Genomic DNA, 12,167 nt, shown 5'->3' on the forward strand with positions numbered 1-12,167 from the left:
TGCTCATCAAAAGATACCACCAAGAAAAAAAAGAAAGAGGTAAACCACAGTCTGGGGAAAAAAACACTGACACATAATGTGACAAAGGACTTATATCCATTATATGTAAAAAAAAAAAAAAAAAAAAAAAAAAAAACCCTCCTATAACTCAGTAATAAATGAGTAAAAGACTGGAAAGATGGTTGCAAAAAAAAAAAAAAATCAACGAATGGTCAATAAGCACATATTATTAGTCATGGAGAAATGCAAATGAAACCACTATGTAGACCCGTTAGAATGGCTGATTTCTAAAAGACCAACCATACCAAATGGTGACAATGTCATGCAACTGGAAACCTCATACACTGTAGGAATGTAAAATGATAAAAATTTGGAGAACTGTATTTTCTCGTGAAGGTAAACACACATATACCCTATGACCTGGCAATTCTACCTCTAGGTAGTGATCCCGGAGAAATGAAAATACACATGTACAAAAGATTTATATAAGAATGTTCCCAGTACCCTTATTCATAATAGGTCCAAATCAGAAACAACCCAAACGTCCCGACAGGTAAATATAGATAAATTACAGTATTTTTATTCATGAGAATACTATGAAGCAATGAAAGGAAATAACATTTGAAACACACAATAAATATGAATTTCCAAAAACAATGTTTGTTAAGTGAAGGAAACAAAATAATAAATACTATAGGATTACATGTATATGAATTTTGCCTATGAATAGGCAAAACTAACCTATGATGATAGTAATCAGAAAGTGGGGTGGGGTGACAAAAGGGTCACAACAGAACTTTTAGGGCGGTGGAAATATTCTCTATCTTGTTTTAGGTGTTGCTTACATTGTTGTACATAAGGTTAAAATAAAATGAACATTTAAGGTATGCATATGTTGTGGTAAAAAAACTATACTTTAATAAAACAGATCATAATTCTTCATCCACCTTCCACACCAAAAAAATATACACACAGTAGATATAAGGTTTCATTACCAGGAAGCCAAAATGGGCTCTTGAAACATAAGTGAGAAATTAAAAGTAAAACTAAAATCACAAAATAAAAGCACAAAGAAACCCAATGATAGCACATGCATTCAATTTATACTTATGGTTAAATTCCCTAGTGCATCCTTTATAAAAATGTAATCATTCGGTTCTGGATTTGATTTTTTTTGTCATTGCAAAATTTATTTCTGTTCAAAGACAAATAGTTATTTTATACTTTAAAAATTAAGTTCAAGTCAGTTGCTAATTGCAGCTAAGGGAAATCTCATAAAACTTATAGTTAATATGTATTAAATGTAGGTTAAGATACTTTCAATTTTAAAAAGGGAAAAGATTCATCTACTCTTTTCTGAAATGCACCCCCCAATAATTTTTTAAAATAATAATTATAGCTCAATTTGGGAGAAATGATAGATTATAGCCCATAGTGGCTTATCTGTGGTCTTATAAGACAGAGATATGAATGGGACAGGATGAATGTTTTATTTAGGGAAAAAAAAAAAACAAAACTGGTAGACAACAACAAAAACTTCAAAATGGACAAAGTAGTAGCCTGTACTGCAGAGAGATAAAAAACATAAAGGAGGTTTCATACCCTCCATGCTAATTCAAACCAACTGGCAGGAGCTACTTTGAATGCTGGGGAAACTAAGAAGGATTCCCTGGCTGTGTTTTGGTTCAAGGGGAAAGGGGCCAGGCCTGATAAGCTAGCGATGTGGATAAAGGCAAAAGGACTCAGGAGGCCTGCACAGTATTTTCCACCCCTTTCTTAAGGGGAGTAGGCACAATTTGGCTGCCAGATATTACACTGCCTGGAACTTTAGAGAATCAGGCAGGATGCAGGAAGTTGTAAATCAGCTGTGAAAGATACAATTACAGATATAGTTTTAAATATTCTGAAGAAAATCATTCAATATTAAAAGTTGAGACTCCACAGCTATGGGAAGGTGAATTAAAGCAAATAACCATCATCTTCAGTTCACTGGAAATGACACCTGGTGGCAGCATCGCTAAAATCAAGGGCAAAATCAAATCTCCTACGTGTTAAAAATGCAAAACTACAATCACAAGATGTCTGGTATACATATCACATACAATCAGATATTTATATATTACATTCATTTTATACTACACACAAGCTAGATTACAAAATATGATTATTTTCCGATACATAAAAAGTTAAATCAAGACGCAAAATTGCCATTATTTACTCTGTTAAACTGACATTGTTTAGGGATCTGAAAAAAGTTCTCAGCTAAAAGAAAATTACTAAACCAAACCTAATGATTTGAAAACCTCACTCTGAGGACTTTGGAGATATGACATTCCTGCTATCCATGCCACTGAGCTAAGAACCTGCACTGAAATCTATCCAAGGACTCTAGTCAGTTCATAGTCTTGTCACAAATTGCCTGAGTCAAAAATCCTTTTCTCCCATCTGAAATTTAAAAAAAAAAAAAAAAGGCGATTTACTGCAGTTATGACCTCTACTGCTCACAGCTGCAGTACTGTTAACTGTGACTTCATTATAGACCCACACTGTGAGGAAAAAAAGGTCAAACTTACTGATTCTGATCCTACTGCTGAAACGAGGCAGGGTGGTGTGATCGGCTGTCTCACAAAGCAGACATAGAGTTTTCAAAATGAAGTCTTAACTCTAACCATGAAACAAACACTGGTCCATCAGACAGTTCAAGTCAAACTCTACCCAACTTTTAAAGAAATACACGCCTAAGTTATTAATGAAATTGTTAACTAAAACACAGATGTCAAGTAAACACAAGATGAGCTATAAAAAGACCACTCCAGTGAAATAAATAACAAAGGCTCAAAAAACAAAAAGTTTCCCTATTTTACCCGTTTTCCATCTTTGGTCTTCTTTAAGTTCCAAGTGCCATCTGGCAACTTCTCAAAGAACTTTCTTGCTTTTGGTGCTTGGTCAAGAATATGAGCAGGTGGAATACTCAGAACTTCCACTATTTTATTCATCTGATCTACCTGTATTTAAAATAAAAATAAAAAGGCCTGTAACTTCTACTGCAGTATACCCTACTTCTGCTCACCCACTCATTCATTCATTCATAAATTATAAATAAACCGAGTATCTTCTGTGTGTTTCAGGCACACCTCCAAGCACTGAGCATACAATCATCAACAAAAGAGAGAAAGTCCCTGCCGTCCTGCAGGCCCCTCATTCCACACAGGACAGGGCAGATAATTAAACAAACACATAAAGTCAAATAACCATCAAAAAAAAAAAAAAAATCCCAGAGGCTTAACCATAGACCGAATCAAGTATTCTTTTTTAAGTGCAGATTCATTCGCTCAAATACCAAGTATCTTACCATATGCTAGAAACCTCACTCAGTAGAACATAGCAATAAACAAAACAGACAAAAATCCCTGCCAAAAAGTTTATACTATAGGGAAAGAGATCACTAATAAACAAATATATAATTAAATATATATGTCAATGCCAACTAACAACTATGGAGAAAATTAAAGGGATGGAGAGTGACAAGGGGCACTGCAACGGGTACTAGGGGATCACGGAGAAGACGTAGGAGAGCGAAGAGCCAAAAGCAGTGAGGGAAGGAGCCACGTGCTCCCTAGGGACAGGGCCTTTCAGGCACAGGAAAGAACGAATGCAAAGTTAGTATGGGCCTGTGGCTACTGTTTCCAAGGGACCACAGAGCAAAGCTCTGTGCTGGGACCGAGACAGTGAGGGGAGGCAAGGTCGCACAGAGAAAGCAGGAGTCAGAGGGAGTAGGAATTTTCGAGCCACTCAAAGGACTTGGCTTTTACAGTGAATCAAATGGAAGCCACTGAAGTTTCAGGTGATTTACAAGAATATAATTGATTATAGTTTATCATATTTTAATTATTTTTATCTGATAAATATTTAATTATAATTAATACAATTTAATTTAGCACTGTTTAAGCCCATGAAAAAGATATCCCTTTCTAGGGTAATATTACTGATAACAAAACAATACCAAACACACACTATGCCAGTTACTGCCCAGGAATGGCTCACCAGCTTTCGTTCGAGTGAATTGACAAGATGGAGGGGACAGATTTCTGACACCATACTAACAGTTGTTTACTCTAGCATAAGTAAGTCATTAAATTTTGTTGGCCTTTCTTATTTATAAATGCATGGACTGATCAAGATCTGTAATGGTTAACTTTCCTTTAAAAAATGAAAAACCCCATAAGGTTTTAAACCAATATAAGTCCAATTCCTCTGACTGCCACAGAGCATGGCCTCTCCCATGCCCTCCTAGGCACTGCCTCTGACCTCCAAACATCTTCTGAGAACAGACTTGAAAACCCATGAATTAGAATTACACATCGTCTGTAGCTGTAAAATTCTATAATCCTAATTCACCCTCAGTTGTTCAGATCAAATACCCATCAAGGCTACTGGTCATCACTTCTTATATTCCAAATCGACTCTCAAAATTTACAGAGATGTTTATTTACATTGTTCTCAGGGTGGCCCTCATGCCTTTCATCATCATTTTCATTACATTATACCTAAAATCTGTAAAAATTTAAACCAGAATGCTTATTTACTTACTGTTCTCCTTAATAGCAAATTAAAAGATCTCACTACCCATCTCAAAATCCTAAACTCACCATTATGATAACTGAAAAACTTTAAAAATGGGTAACATAAATTCAAAACTGCCCCAACATTTGAATATTTAAATTAATAGACATCTTTTCCTAAAAACAATTTTCAGATTACACTGTCATTGATTAAAAACAAAAAGAAATGATGAAAACAGAAACAGAGTTTTGAAAGCAATCCATCATATATATACCTCATTGGCTCCACTGAACAGAGGTTCTCCAGTGTGCATTTCAACCAAAATACACCCAAGGGACCACATGTCAATAGCAAGGTCGTAAGGCATTCCCAGTAGCACCTCTGGAGACCGATAAAAGCGACTCTGAATATACTGGTATATCTGAAATATATTTCAATACATTAATTCCAACGTAAGTTTTGTTTAATTATGCTCCACATGAATTAAGTACATTTATCTAATATTAACAGAAAAAATAATTGGCTAACTCCTAAATTTGGGTTCCATTTACTGATTTCAACCTTCTACTACAAATATTATTTAAACGACTAAACATTTCAAGAGAGGGGTTACTCTGTGAAATGCAAAACATACAATTCAAGTCCTCCCATTTAGTGCAATCCTAACCAGTAATCAAGATACACACCTTAAAACAAATAATTATGCCTTATTAGAAAAAAGACATTATTGAGAATAGTTTGTTTCCTTACTAATTATTCTTTCCTGCTGTGGCTGGCACTTCGTTTACCATTAATTTAAGAACTAAACTGTATTTAAATTCACCTAAAGAAATGTATTTCAGCATTAGGTCAAATAAACTCTGTACAATGTAAATGAGAATTCAGGTATCTACACTGTACTCGTCTCACAGATAAATCGGAGAAGCGCTGCTATATAACATTCAACTGGGAGTCGTTTCTGACCAATCACTTCCTGCCCTGCCCTCTTCCCCCTCAACCTAAGACTTCTTAGAAAACCTTGAAATGGATAATTTTCAATGAAGTCATCAGAGAATGTCTTAAGAAACCATTTCATCTTCACTTAGCCATTGTAAATTTATGTCTAGAAATACTGTGAAAGCAAAGAAAGTTTTATTTAAAAAGAGAAAGAAACAAACAAAATCCTCCTAACTAAACTTGCTCACTTACTCTAACTAGGCGGCCAGCAGCACGGTGCTGCTTTCTCATGAGCGCTTTTGTGGCTCCCACCTAAAACTCCAGCCAAATCCCCAAGAATAACCTGATGCCCCCCATAAGCAGGTCAACCCAACATTAATGCCTTGTTAAAGAAACTGACCAAAGGGACCAGGAAGCAGTATTATGTTTCCAAGTTCCTACAAGCCAACAGCATTGGTAAGCCCCAAAGAGTCCCAACCACTGAGATTGTCTTATTCCACAGCTTATGCAAGGAAATTTATCAATCACCCATTCAGTTTGGTAAAGCAGTGGTTGGGTCATCTGAGAGGTTGTGCACCAAAATCCCCCTGAAATACACCTGCCCTGCCACCTTGTGAGACTGAGCCAGTATATCTAGTGTAGGGCCACTGCATGTGTATTTTAGAAAGGATCTCTCATTCTAATCTGATACACAGTTTAAACCTCACTGAGCTAAAGGGATAGTTGTCTAAGTCTGGCTGGAGAGACATAGTAGTGTTTGATATTAGTACAGAACACCCGATTTTGTTTAAGTGGGGGGAAATTTTTTCCAAATCTAAATCTATTCAAATGACTCTCAAGATGGGCATTTTTTTCCATTCACAACATACTTTATCCCACATTAACAACTATGAACAGCTCCTGATTTTCAGAGGCATCTGAAACTGCAAACTTTGCTTCCTACTTCTTCAATTTATTTCAGTGATCTATGTAACACCACTACCATGAGTAAGTTGCAGAAAAGAACAAGCCTGATAATCCTGTTAGGTGACTACAAATCTCCACGATTAAATTAACCAGCCATATTTAAAACATGGAAAAAAGTTGCACAGGACAAGAACTCTCACTAATTTGGAAAAACAAAAGCTAGAAAGCCAGTATGAAATAGTATCTGAATGTTAGTTGTGGTTTTTCTTTTTTCCCCCCAAGAAATGCAGTTTCAGTACTTGCAATAGGAACAGTGTTTAAAATGAGTAAAATATTACCAAGTGATGATTTTAAATCCTTTCAAGAAGAAAGCAACCTATCAGTTCTATTTTATATGTGAAACACTGTTAAGAGTAGCTTTCATAACACTAGAAAGAATAGTAGGAAAAATCTGCTTTCTTAAATCAGCTAAACCTCAATCTATATTATTGCTACAGACAGGTCTGTTTTTAGCAGTCTGAGGAAAACCAGTTTGGACAAGTGTCAGAATTTATATAGGGAAAAAAAGATTTGAACTTACTTATCAAAACAAGTATGTCTAACCAACTGTGTAATTTCTATACTGTATCACCATGTGTAATGCAAAATTACCTGTATTTTTTTAAACCCATCAGTTTTTGGAGAAAACCATTTATCTTGATCTATCTTTAGAGAAGAATTTCACAGCAAGGATTCAATGTTCTAGTATTGGAATATCCCCAAATTCATACTAACACCTCTACTTGTAAAATATAGCTGCAAATCACCTAATATTTAATTAACTCATCTCCTATTCTGCCTCTTAGGCATACATATAATTTTTAAAAATCTACTTTTAAAAAAACCAATACCTTCTAATTCAGAATCTTATATTTGCATTTTAAGAGCTATGTCCCCAAAACAGGTTTCAACACAATGTGACTAGAGTGGCACATTTTAAGGATAACCATCCTGTAATTACCTCCAAATTGTATACACATTAATAACATTTCAAGTATCTACCAACACTGTTTTACCTAATTCTATTTTAATTCACAAGTCCTGAAATACACTTACCCTCTGCCCCAATTGACAAGAACTGCCAAAGTCAACAATCTTGATTGCACTGCGTTTGGGGTTACAAAGAAGGATATTCTCAGGTTTTAGGTCACAGTGAATGATACTAAGTTCTGGAGTCGCGAGGAAAAGCAGTGCAGTACACATCTGTTGTGCAAACTTTCGTGTTAGGTTCAAAGAGACACCTCGAAAATTGGTGTTCCTCAACAAGTCATAGAGGTTGTACGACAGCATTTCAAAAACTAAACAGAGATGGTTTCGAAACATAAAGTGGCGTTTCAAATGCACTGAAAGAGAAAAAAGTTTCATTTTAAATTATACATACCAATAAAATGAGAATAATGTATGCATGAACTCTCAATCTACAACATTTCAATGTCAAATGTAGAGTGAAAATCAAGTTAAAATTTGGAGATCGGCATTCTGCAGTGACAGCACATTCTATAATCAGTCGGGAATATCTAAATTGTTCATCCGCTGAATTAAACAGGTGTGGTGTCTGCCAATAAACAATATAATGTAAGAAGTACCACCAAAATGTTTTGCTTAAAAAAAAAAAAAAAATGAAGTCAGGTCTGAAAACACAAGTAGCAAAGTGACAAACAGTACTAAGAATACTTCAGTAACTTTATGCTCACTTCTACAAGAAAGTATTTTCTACTTCCTCACAGCCCAACCTCACAACTTCACCTAAGCTCCACCCACTGGGATCTCCAGGTTGTGAAAATGCTGTACTTGGGGGCAGCTGTCTCTGGGAAGGCTTTCAGGCTATGATACATATCCCCATTCCACTTTGCTGAGCCTTAGATCTCACTAGTAATTTCCTGCAACAACTGTCAAAGGAAGACATAGATCTTTTTGTCTTTTAGGCAAATACAACAAATACTTGAAAAGCATGCTTTACGAGATATTAGAGTTCATAATCAAGGCATTTGATTATGTTCATCAAACTGGTATATGTTATATCTCGTGCACAACTGAAGGTCTGGGAAAACTTGAAAATACAGCTCAATCACAAGAAGAAATTATAAGCAGGCTTATGAATGAGAAAAGAGTATAGAAGCCATTACATGCTATCACTGTTGACCCTCTAAAAAGGCTTAATACTCACTAAATTGCTTCAAAGATTGTGCTTTTAGTACTAACACTATGCATCAGATGAGGTCATTCAATAAAGTGCTGCCCTTCACTGTAAAATTCTTGTATGTACCAAACTGAACACTTGTAACTCAACTGGAATGACATAAAACCACCATCTGTCAAGGTTACCTTCATTTTGGTCTTTCAGTTTCATAAAAAGAGGTTTCTCTACAGATCTGTATGGAATAACCTATGTTGGTATTCAAGGTCTGGTCCCTGAGGATGGGGGACACACTGTGTTGTCCTGGACTGCCTCCTGGGGAACAGTGCACATCAACACTGTTTTTACATCGCTGTTCATACACATGACCCAAAGTTAGGGTAAGTAACAATACGAACACTACATAGCTCTAGAGGAGTCTACAGTACAACTCAACGCTTTTATTTTTACAAATAAAAAGAATCCTTAAAGGTTATTTAAGAATGTGTAATATCTGCTCCTAATCACTGAAGTTCATAGGTTTAATACTAAAAACAGAGCTCCACCCCCCAGAGACATGGTCAAGAGTTTTAATTTGATTAAGCAATGGTCACAAAAAGAACGCAAAAAAGTAACTGATGCCAGAATTCCAGTGTAATTATAAAAATTCCTTTAAGAAGCTCTGTAATTAGGAAGTTCTTTGAGTGGGGGCGCCTGGCTGGTGCAGTCAGTAAGCACCCAACTCTTGACCTCAGGGTCATGAGTTCACAAGCCCACATTGGGCATGGAGCCTACTTCAAAAAAGAAAAGAAGTTCTTCCAGTGGAAGACCAATCCACTTGGTTCCACTTGACCTCCCAATTCATTACTCATTTACTGAGTATCTACAATGTACTGAGCACTAAAGACATTGTCAAAGAAATCTCAAACACAACCATATTTAACGTATGTTTTAAACTGAACTTTGGGGATAACGGAGGGTCAGAAAGACTTTGTTCTAGACCTAAACTGAATTTTCTTTTAACTAGATGACAGGTACCAAATAATACAGGTGAGAAATTATACTACGTGATAGATTTTTTTTTAAAGTTTCAAAGACTTAAGACTACAAAACTCACTAGAATAAATTATATTTATCAATCACTTCAAAACAAAACTAAGTTATTTATATCATAAAAGAGCAATATGACTTTGAGACATTTTAAATTTAAGTATCAACTCTCCCGGCAGGGCTAAGTCTAAATCTATAAAGTTCTTGTTTGCCTTCCAATACAGAACCTCAGTTTCTTGAGACACTGTGCATTCACCACCTTCCTAAATAAGAACTTAAAAAAATAACTCATCCAAAAAACATCTATCATAATTAATACAACTAATAATCACTAAAGTCAGTTTATTAAAAATAAAAATGACAGGCATTATTATGTACAACCAAATGGATAGCATTTATTGACTACTTACTATATACTTGCCATGTTTTCTTTCAACAAGGCAGAATTAAAAGGTTACAATAATGCTACCAACATTTTCTCTACTACTTAAGCAAATATTCAAAATACAATACACAAGAGTAAGGAGGAAGAAGTGGGGAGGTTATGTCCACAGATTACTTTGTAAGCCAACTATCCTTCGAATGTCCATCTTGTGCTTCTATGTCCCTTGAATGGAAACAGGCTCAAACTTACACTAAGTTATAACTGACACTGAACAGTAAATGCTCAGTGACTATGAAAAGGTTTTAAATACAAATGTCATTACTATGGATTATATCAGGTATCTACAGAGAAGAAACCAAGAAAGAAAAATTAATAGTATAAGCTCATTTTATTATAATACTGGGGAACGAAGGGTGTTCATAAATGAAATCTAATCTTGGTATCTGAATCTTACATTTTTAAACATCCATTTTTTTGTTTCCACCTTTTGGACAAACTAAAGAACCATAATGCCCTACTTACTCATAAAAAGGTGTCTGTTACATAAAATTTAACCTTATGCTTATCAGATAAAGCCAACATTTCTGAACAACAGCTGCTATGTATAAATGCCTACAGGAACTTCTACAGTTAATTGATCCTAAGGTCTCAATCCTAAAATTGATGGCATCTTATATTTGTACTTGGCAACAATTTGTTTCTCAGTGGCACATAAAATAATGGGGTCTTACAATCATTAATTAGCATCACAGATTTGACCGAGAACAGTATTAAGGAAGGCATAATAATTGATGTTATGCCCATATATCAACTGATCCTAGACTTCACTTATGTTTTTAAAGATTTTATTTACTTATTTGAGAAAGAGGGAGAGAGAGCACAAGGGAGGGGCAGAGGGAAGAGGGAAAGGGAGAAGCAGACTCCCTACTGAGTAGGAAGCCCATTGCGGGGCTCAATCCCAGGACCCTGAGATCACAACTTGAGCCAAAAGAAGATGCTTAACCAACTGAGCTACCCAGGCGCCCCCAGCTTCACTACTTTCATAATTCTTCTACCTCCTTTTCATTTTCAAGAAAAACACTGTAAGACAATGAAACAAACACAGAGTCCAGACTCAGGCAGAAGTAGGCTGAGATGCTAGCTGCAGAGCCCTGGGAACTTGGTTATGTTATTCTTCGTATAAACTGTCTATAATATGAGGACTCCACCACTTTCCTACAGGCCTGATGTGACTATTACAGATGATGGAGAAAAGCACGAGGAATATGACAGCAGTTCATTAAAAAGTGGCTATTACACCTCTTTTCTGCTGTAGTTTTTAAGTCTTAACAGCTTCTAATGCTGCCAAACTGACAGAGCCTGGAGAGGAGCCTGAGATCTTGGCTCAGACATTCTAAAACTGGTTCTATAATATGTTAAGCTTACTTCTAATTTCTAAGCTATATTAGAAATGGTTAAAGTTACCAAAAAGAGGATCCCTGGATAAAAGTGCATCATTAAAGCAAACAAATGGCACTAGTAAGTTGCAAATTATGACACTATTCTTGTTTGTTTCTAAATCAAACACCACCTGGAATGCACATTCCCCAAGATCTAGAATATTACTGCCAGATCAAGTAACTTACATAAATCTACGCCCTCCAACAGAAATAAAAAGTTGAATTTTTAACCTAGCACTTTTCTTAATCAACATATTTTCATACACAAATAACCATTAACTCAAACTTCTGGTCCATGTGAGAACACATGGATGGCTTTGTTTTCCTGTTTGTTTACCTATATAGTATTTCATTTCAGTGTCATGTTTGTTCATGAGCTCAAGAAGTCGCACTTCTATCTGGGCTTGATTCAGAAAAGCCTTCTTGTTCTTTATTATTTTAATGGCAACCCATTCTTGCTCCACACGATCATATGCCTTTACAACCTAAAAGAGAAAAAAGATGAATAATTATCTATTTCATTAATGGCCATAATTTCACAACATTTTACAATTCACCTTAATTGTATATTCACCTAATTCTCATTTTTCTGACCTCCCTAAGTAGAAGAGGTCCTATTCATTTCCATTCAGTATCATCCATTTATTACTTTACAGTCAACTTTAAGTCGATCTTTAAAGATTTTATTTCTTTATTTTAGAGAGAGCACGTGAGCATGACTGGTGGGAGGGGG

The 12,167-nt window shown here is 35.6% G+C and overlaps 1 protein-coding gene across 6 annotated transcripts in view; it reads right to left on the reverse strand.

The window, feature by feature from the left end:
* Positions 1-12,167, reverse strand: part of DYRK1A (dual specificity tyrosine phosphorylation regulated kinase 1A) — a 149,400-nt gene that overhangs the window by 14,660 nt on the left and 122,573 nt on the right. For all 6 annotated transcript variants that reach the window (XM_028114101.2, XM_088023891.1, XM_028114120.2 and 3 more), the window contains 4 exons: positions 11,772-11,919; positions 7,501-7,787; positions 4,838-4,984; positions 2,865-3,005 (listed from right to left, as the gene is read on the reverse strand). In XM_028114101.2, the coding sequence (XP_027969902.1) occupies positions 2,865-3,005; positions 4,838-4,984; positions 7,501-7,787; positions 11,772-11,919 (723 nt within the window). The remainder of the gene's footprint in view (positions 1-2,864; positions 3,006-4,837; positions 4,985-7,500; positions 7,788-11,771; positions 11,920-12,167) is intronic.

The sequence above is a fragment of the Eumetopias jubatus genome, unplaced genomic scaffold (genome assembly GCF_037043125.1).
Source record: "Eumetopias jubatus isolate StellerSeaLion01/CBP00866 unplaced genomic scaffold, mEumJub1_p1.0 scaffold_1, whole genome shotgun sequence".
Lineage (NCBI taxonomy): Eukaryota > Metazoa > Chordata > Mammalia > Carnivora > Otariidae > Eumetopias > Eumetopias jubatus.